General features: G+C 44.3%; 1 protein-coding gene and 1 pseudogene across 3 annotated transcripts in view; one reads left to right on the top strand and one right to left on the bottom strand.

The window, feature by feature from the left end:
• Rbl1 (RB transcriptional corepressor like 1) overlaps nt 1-9294 on the top strand; it is a 55699-nt gene extending 46405 nt beyond the window's left edge. For both annotated transcript variants that reach the window (XM_021183601.1, XM_029474640.1), the window contains 3 exons: nt 2384-2532; nt 4645-4809; nt 7520-9294. In XM_021183601.1, coding sequence (XP_021039260.1) covers nt 2384-2532; nt 4645-4809; nt 7520-7690 — 485 coding nt within the window. In that variant the 3' untranslated portion in view covers nt 7691-9294. The remainder of the gene's footprint in view (nt 1-2383; nt 2533-4644; nt 4810-7519) is intronic.
• Nucleotides 9295-10619: 1325 nt separating this feature from the next.
• LOC110289407 lies at nt 10620-12223 on the bottom strand (annotated as a pseudogene). Its single transcript, XR_002377342.2, has one exon. The product of XR_002377342.2 is annotated as an ethanolamine-phosphate cytidylyltransferase pseudogene (transcript).
• Nucleotides 12224-17143: the final 4920 nt, after the last annotated feature.

Genomic DNA, 17143 nt, shown 5'->3' with positions numbered 1-17143 from the left:
GAGGCAGGCGGATTTCTGAGTTCGAGGCCAGCCTGGTCTACAGAGTGAGTTCCAGGACAGCCAGGGCTACACAGAGAAACCCTGTCTCAAAAAAAAAGAATTAGGATGCTCTGTACAGGTAAATACACACAGTCACATATACATTCAACATTCATACACCCACACTCTGACTGGGCCCTACTGTCTGATACAATCAACTCTACAAGTATTCATGCATGCTTACATATATATTTTTTTTCTACATGCTAACATGTAGACTCATAGACATACATATTTAGATGGATGGATGGATGGATGGATGGATGGATGGATGGATGGGGCAGAACTCCCCAAGCCAAACCATTCAACAACAACTTTATTTCTTTTCTCTGGTCTTTTTATACCTTCTTAGACAAAAAGTTCTTTAGGAAATTACTTCAGAGATAAAATGTTACATAAAATGGGAGTTGTAGAAGGATGTTTATCCTAAGATCACAGCAGTGTTTCATTATAATATACTCATTAAAAGTTCAAAGCAAAAGTTTTTACATGGCCTTGCCTTATCATAGTGCACACCTGTGACTTTATACTTGGACCTAAATGTTTTTCCTTGAACACAAAATTGTACCAAGTCTAGTGCTCTTTTTAGTGTGATTGGGAAAGCTCATTGTATTTCTTATTATGCAGCCCTTACTTACTACTCTGAGGAGTGGGCGCATTCCATTCTTGATTCTAAGTTTATTACATCTTTCTAGCAACTATGACCATCTCTAAAAACTGTCTTCCTAAAATTATTTGAATCAAGTCAGGAATTCTATAGAATCATTATCTATTTTTCTATATAGCATCACTACAACGTAGTACATCTTTGTAGGTCTGTAGAAATCTGCTCAGAAGGGTGGGTAAGTATCTAGTGATTGTTATATATTTAATAATAACAGGAAAAGAATATTAATATCAGGAATCTTTCCTCAGATTTAATATCCTCGACCTTGCCTAAAAAAGCAGATTTGTCATTGTCTTAGTTAGGTTTTTACTGCTGTGAACAGACACATGACCAAGGCAGATCTTATAAGGACAACATTTAATTGGGGTTGGCTTACAGGTTCAGAGGTTCAGTCAATTATCAGCAAGGCAGGAACATGGCAGCATCCAGGCAGGCATGTGCAGGAGGAGCTGAGAGTTCTACATCTTCATCTGAAGGCTGCTAGAAGAAGACTGGCTTCCAGGCAGCTAGGATGAGGGTCTTAAAGTCCACACCTACAGTGACACACCTACTCCAATAAGGCCACACCTCCAATTAGTGCTACTCTGTGGGTCAAGCATATTCAAAGCATGACAGTCATACAATGACAGTCTATGGCAGAACCATCTCAGGAAGATCACCTCCTAGTTTTTAGCTTCTCCTAGATAGCTCCTGGCAAATGAGCAGACTGCAGCTCCGCTTGAAGTCAATTCAAGTGGTGCCAACAGATAAGACAGCACATTAGAGTGAATTTTGTTTTCTGTTTTAACAGCTGAGGGGATAACAATTGAAAACTAGAATTCCTGTTATACAGGAGAAATAAGAGTCCTAGAATGTGCGGGCCAGTTCTGGCTCAGGCCTAAATCCCAACACTCTGGAGGCTGAGGCAGGAAGAGGGCTACAAGTCTACTACAGAATAAAACTTACCAAAACTAACAACAAGCCCTACAACTTCCTCTCCTTGTATTTGCAAGAAGATAAACACAAGCAATCCATCTTGTTGTTGTTGTTATTGTTGTTGTTGTTGTTTGATCCAGGTTCTTACTGTGTAGCCCCAGGTGTCCTAGAACTCTATGTGCCAGCATCAAAAATGTGCATCACCACACCTGGTTCACTTTGTGTCTTTCTTAACCTGTAAACATATGCTTTGCCTTTTATAATCCTTCCACTACTTCAGACAACCAGGATGAGTCTCTGTGGGCCTTCTTGGCCTCTGAACTCAGGGTGTTTCCCTGCTGCCCGTTTTGAAGTTGCTTAAGACCTAACCAGAGCTGGTTCTCTTTAATAAAGGCCACAGGTGACAGTGAGGTCAGAACTGCCCTTGTGAAATGTGCTGTGAGCTGTCACTAGAGACACCAGTTCACACAGTTACATTTCTCGACATTCTGGTTGGATTATTTCTTTAACAGTCTCCTGGTGTAGCCCAAGCTTGGACTCTTGATTCCCCCTCCTCCCCTCAGTCCTCCCGGGTGCTGTGATCACAGGCTTGTGCCACTACACTCCCAGTGTGCTTTGTGAAGTATGCAGATAAACTTCTCTGAGAATATTAACTGCTTTTTAATAAGGATTTTCTTTTTAACTTTGTTAAAAGAAATATAATCCAAGTTATTAATTTAATATTACAGAATACCTATCACAATGCTGAATTCTTCTTAACAGACATAGAAGACGCCACAAAGACTCCCAACTGTGCCAGTGAACCAGTGAAAGAGGAACGAGGTGATCTTATCAAATTTTACAATACAGTATATGTAGGAAGAGTGAAGTCATTTGCATTGAAGTATGATTTATCCAATCAGGACCATATAGTAAGTTTTAAGTCTTGCTATTTCAAAATTCTTTTAATTTTAATTAAACTATATTTATATAATTTCTCCCTTCTACTTTCAGTCCCTCCCATGTTCCCCACAACTGCCTCTCAAATTGATGGCCTCTTTTTCTTTATTATTATAACGTGTGTGTGAGTGTGTGTGTGTGTGTGTGTGTGTGTGTGTGCATACGCATATATGTATACATATGTGCATACATATATAAATGTAACCTGCTGAGTCCATTTAATCTGGCATTTATATATATATATATATATATATATATATATATATATATATATACCATATATTTATATATATGGTTTCAGGACTGACCACTTTGTATTGGATAACCAGTAGACAATAGAAATAGAATTTCTCCCTCCCTGTGTGCTTAGATGTCAGACCCCACCACCACCATGAGAGGCCCAGCCCCTCCCCACCAACCCTACCCAGACCAGTCAGGGAAGAAACAAGGGAGTGCTCTGGCTTAAGACAAATGAAGGGTTTTTCAACTTTTTGGGGCAGCCTGGCAGAACCAAAAGGATTCTGGTCCCCAGCAAGAGGAGGCAGATCTTAAGTCAGGGTCAGGTTAGGAGTGGTTCTCACACCAGAAACAGCCACTGGTCAATACATGGAAACAGAACTGACAAATACATAGACAGACAGACAAGACAACCAGGTGTGGCCATGACACATTTATGCACCTGAACCCAGTGAGGTCACATGTGGATGCAGACACTGGGTCAGCAGTTCTGACCTCTCCTGGGATGGCTACAGAATGCTCCTTAACCAGGTTTACTTTGAGAGGTGACAGAGCAGGCAACCTTTTAACTTGTCTCCTTCTGGGGTGGAAGTGTCAGATTCTTACCCAACTTTAGGCAAATGACCAGAGGGAGTCTTGGGGATGTGGCACTTAGGTTGTCCCAGGAGCTCTTTGAACACTGCCAGGCCTCTTCCACACTGTGAGGGCCTCAGAGACAGACTGGTAGACCCTCCAGAAATGGCAGGTATTCCAGAGAAGACTGCTTAGACATGAATTTAAGCCAATAGAAAGTTTTTATTAGCCAGCCAGAAACCACACTCAGTTTTGGGATCCCAGTGTAGCCTGAGCCTTGCTCAGGGTGAGCTCTTAAGCATAAAAACCATGTCCTGGGCTGACACACTTCAGCTAACGAGAACAGTGAGCCAGACACAGAGCTACAGAAGCCAAAAAACAAGGCTAATATATTCAGAGCTACTCCCAGAAGTGTATGGACTTGGGTGGATTGGTTCTCTGTTTTAGTTTTGTCATGTGGTGCTGTGTGCTGATATATACAGCCTGAATGGTACTTCCATCATGGGGTCAGTTGCGCTAAGGTCTGGGGCCTGTCACACCCTTCCTGTTTTTTAAAATGGTTTTATACTCTTTCCTTGTATGGTCTAGCTCTTTTCCTTTGTTTTTGAGACCTGGGTCTGTCTTCTACTTGCCAGGCTGTACTGAGTTCTCTCAATTCCATCTTCATTTCAGCTTGAGTCTGCTTCAGTGTTCTCTTTATTGAACCCAGTTTCCAGTCCTGGACTGCATCTGTCATTTCATTCAGCCTGCTTGTGCTTCCTTGGGCAGCGCTCAGGAATGTACTTCTGTTCATCTTTATCAACCAGGAAGCCTGGCTTGTGGGGGTTTGTTTGCTGTGGTCCAGAGTCTGGTGTGGCTGGTTTATGATACTTGAAATTGAGTGAGCCCAACCCCTATTGTCACCCCCATGGTGTGAACCCGATCCCACGTGTGCCTGTGATTTGTCCCAGTCATTTGTGTTCCTGTCCTTGTTTTGGAGAGACAGAGCCCAGGCTAGACTATACTCCTGCCTCTGCCAAGTATGGGATGACAAATGTGCCAGTGTGGCCACCTTGTCCAGAATCATCAGGACTAGGTGCAGGGTTTCTCGGGTGACCGAGGAAGATAAGCTTTAGCTTGCTTAGTAGTGGTTGATGAAAACAATAACAAGTTTTTGCTTTTTTCAGCCATAAATAAGCCCTTAAAATGGAACATCTTCTAGCAAAAATTGCTACAAAGAGCAATATGTTTTTTTATTCTTTTGTCTTACAAATATGATTTCTGGGTCACTCTAGATGGATGCTCCCCCGCTCTCTCCTTTCCCACACATTAAGCAGCAGCCAGGCTCCCCACGCCGCATCTCCCAGCAGCACTCCCTCTATGTGTCTCCACACAAGAACGGAGCGGGCCTCACCCCCAGGAGCGCACTGCTGTACAAGTTCAACGGCAGCCCTTCTAAGGTACAGTGCATACAGATGGCCTGAAGAGCAGCTCCCATACATCCTTGGTCAGGGCTGGGGTTCTGGTTAGAATTTTCAAGTAACTATGAAAACGTTGGATTTCAAGTAGCTTTACCTCTTAAAACTTGAGTTCAGTTTGTCAGCCAGCAGCTGTTCATCTTCTTCTTATAAAGTTCTCAGTAATAAAATATAAACTAACTGCACCATGCTTGTGTGACCAGAAGCACTGCTATTACCATACATGCTGGTACATAACCTGTAATGCCAGCGCTGAGCTGTTGAGTTGTTTGAACAGTCACAGAAGTGGGGCTAATGGAGGATGCTAAGCCCTATTGTTGGGGTAGGGAGTTTTTTAGAAACATGGTTAGCAACATTCAACAAAGTTTAGGAGCTCTGCAGAGAGTACAGAGCCCATGGCAGGGGTGTGGCAGCTCTGAAGTGGGCTCAGGCCGGAATAGGAACCACTAAACCATTTCCCTGGTTGTTTGGTGTTTTGTTTTGTTTTTTGCATATTTTGAGAAGTGTCTCAACAGATGCCCGAGCTGCCCTCCAGTTAGTGAAAAGTTAGAAAGCGGGGCCTACTCTCCTGTCTGTGTTTATGAAGAGACTGGCTTCAGCATTACCTAGTATACTGTTGGAGATGTGTCAGAGATGGACTTTTTCAGTATTGCTAGGACTGCACAGCAGTGTCTTAAGTTTCTAAAAGCCACAAGTATTATTTAGACAAATATGTGAGTATCAGTGCAATGACAGCTCCTTAACGCTTCAGTTTCCTGTTTGGTCCCATGCTTACAGAGGTCTTACTCTACTTACCCAGGAAAACTGACCAAGATGAGACTTGTCCCATAAAAGTGTTTAGAAGATATTAGACCATGAGATCCAGGCAGTGATTCCTGAATCAGAGTTAGAATCACCAAGGGAGCTGAACACTAGCCCTGTCCTGCAGACCTGTGGGATCACAGAGCTAGCAGGCAGGGCCAGCTAGAACGTTCACTCTAGACAACTGGGAGTTTCAGGAACCACCTCTCCTGAGCCTGTAATGTCAGCATTACCTGCGGTGACTCACAGATCCCACACCAGCTAAATCAGAGTCATTTCCAGGCAATCAGTAAGCACATCAGATGTGTAACAGCATTACTGTGTTAAACCAGGATAGGAATGTGTCAGTCTGAGGCAGACAGACTTCCAGTAGTTCAAGACCAGCCTGACCCTGTCTGGGAGAAAAGAAAGGGACCAATAAGTTGGCTCATCAATCAGGTTAACGCTCCTTCCACCAAGCCTGATGACCTGACTTATCTCCCTGAGACCTTTGAGATGTCTACACGTCGACATGTGTGCTATGCTCGCACACCAGAAACAAACACATAAAAAGTTAAAGAATGTGTGCATGTGTGTGTGTTTATTTATTTACATTTTTGGTTACACACACACACACACACACACACTCTGCTGTTTCCCAGGACCTACACTCAATCCCCAGCGGCCAGTCAGTGGCTCACAACCATCTCTACTGCCAGTCTCAGAGGATTGATACTCTCTTATGGCCTTTGTGGGTACCAGGCATGCACACAGCATATATACAAATATGCAAACAAGACATTCATACATATTAAATAAGTAAGGAATAAATGAGATTCAACAGACAGACAAACTTGGGTCGCAGCTGGCGGTGAGTGAAAACACTGGCTGGCTGTCCTGGATGCTTTATGTGTCAACTTGACCCATGCTAGAGTCATCAGAGAGGAAGGAGCCTCAGGTGAGGAGATGTCTTCAGGAGAACCAGCTGTAAGGCATTTTCTCAACTAGTGATCAGTTGTGGAGAGCCCAGCCCATTGTGGGTGGTGCCACCATCCCTGGTTCCGTGTAATCCTTTTCTGTAAGGAAACAGGCTGAGCAGGCCACTAAGCAGTACCAGTCTATGACCTATGCGTCAGCTGCTGCCTCCGGGATTCCGCCGTTTGTGATCCTGTCTTGACTTCAATGATGGACAGTGATCTGGAAGTGTAAGCTGAATAAAACCTCTCCTCCCTAACTTGCTTTTTGGTCATGGTGTTTTGTTTAGACAAGAAGTCCTAAGACAGCCGGGTGTGGTGGCACATGCCTTTAATCCCAGATCTTGGGAAGCAGAGGCAGGCGAATTTCTGAGTTCGAGGCCAGCCTGGTCTACAGAGTGAGTTCCAGGACAGCCAGGGCTACACAGAGAAACCCTTTTTTAAAAAAAAAAAAAAAAAAGAAAAGAAAAAAGAAAGTAAGAAAAGAAGAAGCCCTAAGACACTGCACTGTCCTGGTGACCTGAATTCTGTCTCAGAAACCCACACTGCAAAGGGAGAAACCAACTCCCAAAAGTTGTTAGTTGTTCCCTGACCTCTGTACACATGCCACAGCTGTAATGCACCCTACACACACACACACACTAAATAAACAACATGGATTGGTAGGCCCTACCACAAAATGTCTGACTCAGACAGTGGGTGGTAAAACTTGTGAATTTCACATTTGTAACATTGGTTCCTCGGTGCCTCTGCTCCTTCTGGTCTGGTTAAAACCACTCAAAAAGCCACCACTGTAAGTTGGTTTAGATTCAAAAGCTAATCTCTATACCAGTGCTTAGATTGGGGTAGAAGATGGGAGGAAGAAAAGAGAGTTAGCTTAGTGCTTTACGTAAAATTGCTTTCTCCTGCCTTTTACACATGCCCTCTTGTTTTTGTAGAGTTTGAAAGATATCAACAACATGATAAGACAAGGCGAGCAGAAAACCAAGAAGCGTGTGATAGCCATCAGTGGAGATGCAGACTCACCTGCCAAACGTCTCTGCCAAGAGAACGATGATGTTTTACTTAAGCGACTACAAGATGTTGTCAGTGAGAGAGCAAATCATTGACGTCACCCTTTGCCTGATCAAAGCACTTTTGGATTGTTCTGGAGAAAGCTGGGGCTCCATCCTTCACATTTTTATCACTGGGTTATACAAAACCTTGCACCAAAAGTACGCTCCTTTTTAAAAGCATGTATTCACCCTTTATAGCTAACAGACATATATTTTAAGGTAGATTAGAAAGGAATGTTTTAAGTGCCTTCATAAACAGTAATAAGATTTTCTTTTTTTAATGTTTGTTCCTAGGATTTCTTTTTAGGGTGAATTAAGAAGAAACTATTCTTTAACTGTCTTTTCAAAATGATCAAATGTCTCCTGTGCTTTTTAATATTGGGTCAGTGAGTCTCTGAGATACTTGTCTGCTTGTGCTGAGGTTAGCTCCCACAGGAGAGCTCACTGAGGGACCAGCCTGCCTTGGGCCTGCTGGAGCAGCTGCCCCTCAGGTGCCACCAGTGTGTGGGACTGTCCGTGCCTCCGTCTTCTTCCTCTCGTTGAGTACAAGCAGCTTTTACCTGGGCTCTGTACCTTTTAGCTTGATGTTACAACCCTGTAAAAGGGATACTCGTTTTTAAAACTACGATTGTCATGATATTGCTTTAATTATTTTATGTGATTGTATTCAGTATTGTAGTTCTCAAAATAAGAAACTGTTTCTTCATCTAGGAGAATAAATTTTAGATAAATGAGAAATTAAATTTCTCAACTAAAGTAGCATTATGATAAGATCGTTCACTCATTCGTGTTGGGCGCAGTTGGACATGCCTATAACTCCAGTACCCAGAATTGCTGGGAATGTCAGGCCAGTGCAGCTACAGAGCAAGACCCTGACTCAAAAAGCTAAATTAGTCATTCTCATTGCTTATTTAATTTCCTGGAAATATTTGAAGTTTTCACATTAAAATCACTTCATGCCTTATAAGTGAAGTGTTTCAGTTTAAGTACTGCTTTTCCTTTCTATTTTGTATCACCCTTTGTTCCAGTAATTACGGTTTCTCATGAGTTTCCCTGGGTGTAACTCCTGGATCCCCTGAGGATCTTCCCACACTGGAGGTTTAGCCTTCTAAAGAATCAGGTCGCTAGTGTTCACCTTTTCTTCTGAGTGCCTAGCATCGGGAAGGATGTGAATAAGCCATTTAAATTAATAGTTAGATGATGTATCAGTATAAATATTTTTAGCAGCAAACCTTATTTTTTAAAATATAAAGTGTTGGCTTGGCAGTCTAGCTCAGCATGTCTAACATATCCAGTGCTAGCTAATTTGAACTATAGTCTAAGATTTGGCTGCCAATTAATGATGAATGGTAACCAAAGTTTTATTTTTAAATTTTAAAAAGAGGTTTGGGTTATGTTTTGCTTGTCTGAAATTGTATTCTTGTGTTTTGTGTAGTATCTACACATGTTATAATAAGCCAAATAATAGTCTGTCTTGAGTCCTTGTACATATTTCTGTGTAGCTATAACTACTGTATCACTTTCATTATTAATGTACAAAATATAAATGTAGATTTATTCAGTGGCTATGTTAAAAACTTAAGAAATGAATTTGCCAATTTTCAGGACTTTGTATTAATGTATATAAAATAGTTAATAAAAATTAGAATTTTAAAAACGTAAACTATTGTACTTTTAACTGTATAACTAGAAGCAAATCTGCAGCTCTCTAAAATACATGTCAGGGTTGGAGCAATTAGCTGTTAGCATTGGCTGCTCTTACAAAATACCACACTGTATATAGGCTTACAGCAGCCTATCTACAGTTCCAAGGGATGAAATACCTTCCGCTAGTCTTCAGGGGAACCTATATGTGAGCGCGCGAACCCCCCCCCACCCTGCCACGCCTCCCCCCACTTATATGCCTCAGTAGTTGAAGGATTAGACAGTGTGGCCTTGCTAGAGGGGGGTACGTCACTGGGGGAGGGCTTTGAGGTTTCAAAAAATTCATGCTGCCTGAAAGTCCTGCTGCTAAGGTTGAAGTCTGACCTTAGAGGAAAGTCCTGAGCTTGGTAAAATATAGCAAGCAAACTTCTCTGTCTTCGAGGCTTCCTCTTCTCAACCTGGGAGATCTCAGACCCCACCCCCAATACCTGCAGAATGTAATCTACCCACAAAACCTGGGGTGGATTACAGGACCAGCTTCCTTTCTCCAGGTAAGAACCCACTCAGCTAGCGCCTGAGATCCCTGGAACGCCTCCCCATGCTAACGAGGCGGCTCAGGACCTTAGCCTTCAGCCAATGAGCTTTGCCCATCCAGGATGTTTCTAGCCCCTTCCTCAAAACTATCTAACACTTGATTCACCCCGAGTAAGAGTGAAGCTGGCCCCAGTGCGTTACTAGTTATTACCGTTAGTACTCATAGGGCCTCTGCCCACCTCCATCCCAGCTCCCCAGCCCTGTCTGTAACCCCTGCTCCATTTGCAGGGGTAGGGCGGGTCACATCATCCATTCCCAGACTGCTCTCTGCCTCTTGCTTGCAGTCTGAGGTACAGGTTCAGACTGTTCCTGCCATCATGCCTTCTACTAGACATCACAGACTCGCCCTCTGGAACTGTATGGTGCTACGTGCTTCCAATGAGCAGGACATGTAGGGGCTATAGTTCAATTCCTGTCTGGCATGCATGAAGCCCTAGGTCTCACAAACAGCACAACATAAAACTGGGCATGGTGGTACACCTCGGTAATCTCAGCATTTGGGAGGTGGAGGAAGAAGGAAGTTGTCTTAGGGTTTCTATTCCTGCACAAACCATCATGCTTCCCCCCCCACCCCCCCACCCCTGGGGTCAGGAGCCCACAGAGCGCTTCCCACAAGGCTTTATTCAGTTGAGCCAGGGAGATACAAGGAGGACCAGGCAGTCTGTGCAGAGGACAGCTGTGCTGCCCAGCTGTCGGGGCAAGTGCATCTTCCAGGAGTCAGGAATGGGGTGCTAGAACATGCCCCAAGGTAGAGGGTGCCCACGGGCAGGGTGGCCCAGGAACAGAGGTCCCCAAAGCCTCTGGACCTTTCAACCAAAGCTAAGTGGGCAGATGTGCAGCTTTCAGTCAGGCAGGAGGGGTATCCCTGGCCAAGACTGGGGCAGTGGCAGTTGGAACCCATGGATGCCCGGGATACACAGCAACACGTCTCCAGTCAGTCACAGGTGCATCTGCTTATCCTGCCCATGGGCCACATCATTGTGCTAGCTACCCTCTCTGAGCAGCTCAGAGGGAAGGGCTGAGAGCCTGCTGCAAGGCGGGTGCCTTGAAGGCAGGCAGCACCCTCAGCAAGGCCAGTTTCCTTTGGAATTGTGTGAGCTGACATCAAGACACAGAAGCAGAGCTGGGCAGGAAGAGAAGAGNTGGGCACAGGGCAAGGGCGTGAACAACATCTCCGGGTCAGAAGCTAGTCAATCTTCCCTCCAGGCGGTGCCTCCTGCTGCTTCGTGGCCTCCAGAAAGGCTAATTCCTTGGCTTCCTTCTTCTGATTTCGTGCTTCATACTCCAGCCTGTTCTTGATGATCCTCTGCACAATCAGGTCTGTAGTGAGGTCACTGCCACTGTCAATTTGATGGAAGATGCCTCTTCTCTTGGGCTCCTGGTAGGGGTCAGACCCATCCCTGTCGGGTACAATCTCTGTCTTCCCATGACACACCAGGTCCACCTTGAAGTGATTCAGGAGCTCCGCTGTGACGGAGTACGGTGCCCCAGTCACCACTTCTGAAACATACGGGCAGGCCAGCACACTGAGAGTCCGCTCGTGCAGGCTCATGATGGGGTAGTTCTTGCCCTTGTACCGGTTTACTTCCTGGTCAAAGTGTAGGGCCTCTTGACTAGCTTGTGCACCTCCTGTAGGAAGTCCACGTGCCCGATGTGGAACAGGTCAAAGTCTCCCCGGGCTGGGGCTCCTTCCCAGAAGCAAACTGGATGATCTTCTCTGTAGAAACTGGGACACCCCTGTCCAGGGCCTCTGCCCCCCAGGGCACTGGGAGGAGACTTCTGAGGAAAGTGTGTCCCCGGCAGGTGTCGGGTAAGGGGGCTTTCCAAAACTGTCAGCATATTCCCGGTACTCTCCTGGCTGCTGTGGTGGGCCTTGGTCACCAGCAGCATGCGACCTACGAGGTCTGTGGTGGACACACCCTGGGTGCGTTTGCACTCTCTGTACCTCCCAGCCTGCTTCACTTCCTCATAGGTATCTCAGCCATCTACGGTCAGCGTGATGTCATTGCCGAGAACACAGAAGTCACAGTTGTGCTTGTCCAGTGTCTCCAGGGTGGTGACGCAGGGAGCAGCGGGCACCACCTCATCCACCCACTTGATGGCCTATACCATCTTGTAGCTCTCCTCCTGGGTAAACACCGGGGGCCCCTTATGCTTGGCAATCTCCTCATCCGTATGCACGCCCACGATGAGGTAGTCCCCCATGGCCCGTGCCTGCCGTAGCTGGTTGGAGTGGCCATAATGCACCATGTCATAGCAGCCATCGCACCACACCCGCACGGTGCGCTGATCTCCCGGACCCTTCAGCCCAGCAGCGCTGGCAGCCCCATGCCCGTTCCGGATCATGGCACCAGAGCCCCCGGTACTCTGCAAGGCCTGGCGGCTCCCGCGACACACAGTCCATCATGCTTTCTTATAGAACCCAGGCCAACCAACCCAGGATGGCACCACCCACAGTGGGTTGTACTGCAGGGCTGTCTCAACTCACAGGGTTCCAATAGTGACATAGAAGCTTAATGAATTACTAGGCCTTATAGCTAGGCTTGTTCCCAACTAGCTCATTATCTTAGTTAACCTGTTTATTGTAATCTACATCCTGCCTCGAGGCCTGTTACTTTAGTCCAGGCACCTGTTATTTCCTCCGGGTCTGGCTACAGAATCTCCCATGCCTGATTCTTTCCCAGAGTTCCTACCTCTGCCGGATGTCCCGCCTCTCCCTCCTGCCCTGCTATAGGCCATCAGCTCTTTATTAAACCAGTCAGAGGTGATGGAGGAGAATGTTGACACAACACTGGGACAAGTGATGCTTCATAAAAATAACAATACCAACATCTGGACTGTCCTCAGCTCTCTGCAGGTACTCAGTGCACAGGAAGATTTCCCCTACAGGCCTGGGCCCACCCCCATCACTCACTAATTAAGAAAATGTCCCCACAGGCTTGCCTGCAGCCTGATCTTAATAAGGCATTTTCTCAATTGAGGTTCCCACCTCTCAGATGACTTCACCTTGTAAGGAATTGATATAGGACTGTCCAGCACAGAGGGTCAGGAAATTCAAGGTCACTTCAATAACAAGTTCAAATTGGAGACCAGCCTGGGCTACATGAGACATTACCTCAAAAACAAGAAAAGAGACCAACAGCCTTAGGTACCCATCAACAGATGAATGGATTAAGAACGGCCAGGCGCGGTGGCGCACATCTTTAATCCCAGCACTCAGGAGGCAGAGGCAGGCGGATTTCTGAGTTCGAGGCCAGCCTGGTCTACAAAGTGAGTTCCAAGACAGCCAGGGCTACACAGGGAAACCCTGTCTCAAAAAACAAAAACAAACAAAAAATGATGTATACACAATGGTATTTTATTTAGACATTAAAAAAAAAAGTTAAGTCACCCCACCAAAAAACAAACAAAACAAAACAAAACAAAACAAACCAGGGCACGAACCTACCGTTAAACATTCCCTATTCCTGATAAAAGCAAATAAGCAACAAACTTCAGGGACTGTGGAGAACACACCATCATATCTTCTTGGGCTATCTTGGCCCCCTAAATAACCATTTATTAGCCCACTCTGTGTTTGTTCTGGTATCTTTACTATGGTTACTATGGGGCAAATCTTTTAGAAATGTACAACCAGGCCCTTGCTTCCACCAACCCAAAAGCTATCATCACATAGCATCTCAGGCTGTAGTGTAGATCTGTCTGCTCTAATCTGCCTACCTGGTATCTCCAACAATGTATTTACCTATTTTATTCATAATTTTCCTTGTTCTGTTACTATGAAAACTTGAACTGTTGCCATATTGGCATGTGGTCTTTGGGCAGTCCGAGTCTGTGTTCCAGGCTGTGGACACTCATACTTACATCCAGAATAAAGTAGCTTTTCTTTCCTTTACGGTGAGAACTATGTTCTTGCATAGGCAGTAGGAAAGAAATGAGATCATTTGCATGAAAGCATGATGTCTGTGTAAAGCTGAACAGGTTTTACTGCCTATTTTCTCTCATACACAGCATCTAGATGTTTTTGACGTATAAATACATAGTATGAGTGTCATATGCACACACCATAGATAAGTCTCAAACTATGTACTAAAAGAACTCAGACACCAAGGGCTATGTTATACATGCACATAACATTTATATTAATATCTAGAAAAGCAAGGCTGTAGTAACACAAAAGACCAACAGTAGCTAGTAGAGCTCTGTGACTTCCTCCAGAGCTCTGTGGATGCTTCACATCAGCTAACCGTAGCAACAACAAGTCTCCTTCCTGTTGTTCCTCAGACTACCAAGCAAATCCATACTGCCAAAAAAGACAGGCTGATGTGACTACAGTTGCGTTTAGGAGCCCATACAATATTTAAAATGTGACTTATGACGAACTCCTCACAAAGAGTTTATGTTGTTTTGTTTGACTGTCCTGGAACCTGCTTTGTAGACCAGGCTTGGCCTCAAACTCATGTAGCTCTCCACCTGTCTTCGCCTCCAGGAGTGCTGGGACTAAAGATGTAAAGATGTGCATGACCACACCAGGCTCTCCATAGTCTGGCCATGTAATCTCTCAAAAGCAATAGTGCTATTACTTAGCTTTAAGCTATAGAAAAAAATTTCAAAGCTAATTAAGTGCAAGTTTCAGGGTACTTGTTTTGAATGTGACCCTGGACCAGTAAGTCCCGTGCTTTCTTCATCTGTTACATGGATAGGACAGCATCTGAGGTCTTGGTCCAGAATACAGCCTTTTCTTAGGAGGATGAGACCTGGCCTTTTGACGAAAGGAGTTAAAGATAACCTGACTGAGTCAGTCCTTTTATAATGTCTACAGTAGCGAGTCCAGGAATGGAGGTCATCCACCTTGTTGAAGAAGGCTTCAGATTCCATTACAGATGGTTGTGAGCCACCATGTGTTGCTGGGAATTGAACTCAGAACCTCTAGGAAGAGCTCTTAACCACTGAGCCATCCTGCCAGCCCGCTCTGCTCCTTCTTTGACCTCATCTCTCACTGCTTCCTCCTTTACCTTTGGTATTTCTCAGCTCCAGCCATGCTTCTGCTTAGGGGGACTTGCTTCCTCTTTCTGGAATGCCTTTCTAGGCCAGAGAGGTAACTCCATCACCTCTGCTTAAACATCACCTATCCCAAAGACCTCTCCTGACCATCCTACCCAACCTGGTGACCCCCTCTCTCTCTCCTCCTGGTATCTTAGCCTGCTCTATAATGTTCTACAGCACCAGCTTCTGATATATTAGAAAAGTCTCCTATTGTGAATTACATTATTGTTCACTGCTGGCCTTGCCAGTAGAATGTGAATTTCAGGAAGCAGGGATTTTTGTCTATACAGTTTATTGATGTGTTCTAGCTATACAGAGCAGAGCCAGGCAAATTCTAAGTATCCAATAAACACTCATATTTGATGAATGAATGAAAATGTATTAATAACCATATAAACTTAACGCTAGAATAAGCACTGAAGGAAACTCTTATGAGGATTAAAAGTTATAGAAACTACAGCAAACATGAAATGTTTGACTCAGCTGTTATCTCTGTCTGTCTGAGCCCATCATGGACTTAGACACTACCCAGTGAGATATACCCCAGCCCTAACTAAATACTATGTGTATGTATGTGATATATGTACATATTGGTGTTCTGAGTTACACAAAAGGCACTTTGAGCAAGTCCATTTCCAGATACTGAACTAGGAGTTGTCTGAAAGAACCATTACCTAAGCAAGTCTCAGCTGTATGAGACTTTACTGTCACTGTGCCCACAAGTTAATTTGGTTAAGGGTTTATCTATCTTGTTGATTTTCTCAAAGAGCCAGCTCCTAGTTGATTCTTTGACGCTTTGTTTCTACTTGGTTGATTTCAGCCCCGAGTTTAATTATTTCCTGCTGTCTACTTCTCTTGGGTGTGTTTGCTTCTTTTTTTCTAGAGCTTTCAGGTGTGCTGTTAAGCTGCTAGTGTGTGCTCTCTCTAGTTTCTTTTTGGAGGCACTCAGAGCTATGAGTTTTCCTCTTAGCACTACTTTCATTGTGTCCCATAAGTTTGGGTATGTCATGTCTTCATGTTCACTAAATTCTAGAAAATCTTTAATTTCTTTCTTTATTTCTTCCTGGACCAAGTTATCATTGAGTAGGGCATTGTTCAGCTTCCATGTGTATGTGGGTTTTCTATTGTTTCTGTTGTTATTGAAGACCAGTCTTAGTCAGTGGTGGTCTGATAGAGTACATGGGATTAGTTCAATATTCTTGTATCTGTTGAGGTTTGTTTTATGCCGGATTATATAGTCACTTTTGGAGAAGGTACCATGAAGTTTTGAGAAGGTATAATCTTTTTGTGTGTGTGGATGAAATGTTCTATAGATATCTGTTAAATTCATTTCATTCATAACTGTGTTAGTTTCACTGTGTCTCTGTTTAGTTTGTGTTTCCATAATCTGTCCATTGGTGAGAGTGGAGTGTTGAAATCTCCTACTATTATTGTGTGAGGTTCAATGTGTGCTTTGAGCTTTAGCAACGTTTCTTTTGCAAATGTGGGTGCCCTGACATTTGGGGCATAGAAATTCGGAATTGAGAGTTCATCTTGGTGGATTTTTCCTCGGATGAGTACGTAGTGTCCTTCCCTGTCTTGTTTGATAACTTTTGGTTGAAAGTCTATTTTATTGGATATTAGAATGGCTACTCCAGGTTGTTTCTTGGGACCATCTGCTTGGAAAAATTTTTTCCAGCCTTTTACTCTGAGGTAGTGTCTGTCTTTGTCACTGAGGTGTGTTTCCTGCATGCAGCAAAATGCTGGGTCCTGATTACGTATCCAATCTGTTAGCCTATGTCTTTCTATTGGGGTATTGAGTCCATTGATGTTGGGAGATATTAAGGACCAATGATCATTACTTCCTGTTATCTTTGTTGTTAGAGGTGGAATCATTTTTGTGTGGTTCTCTTCGTTGGCGTTTGTTGTGAGAAGATTGATTTCTTGCTTTTTCTTGGGTGTAGCTTCCCTCTTGGTTTACCAGGTATGTCTGGGGACTAAGCTATGCAACATCTCTGTGAATTCTTAGGAAGAACAACTCCATAAATCTCAGCTATCAATCACTATTTACAAAAGGCTACTTCAAAGCCTAGATGCCATCACTCCAAAATTCATGCCAGATACCATGGCTCTGCTACATGTTCATGTGTGTGCCCCTGTGTACATGGAATGGCCAGAGGATCACATGTCGGGTCCTGTTCTATCACTCTTTGCATTATTCCCCCCTCCCTTTTTTAAAAGACT

This window comes from Mus caroli, chromosome 2, assembly GCF_900094665.2.
Source record: "Mus caroli chromosome 2, CAROLI_EIJ_v1.1, whole genome shotgun sequence".
Lineage (NCBI taxonomy): Eukaryota > Metazoa > Chordata > Mammalia > Rodentia > Muridae > Mus > Mus caroli.
This window is presented reverse-complemented; position numbering and strand designations above follow the sequence as displayed.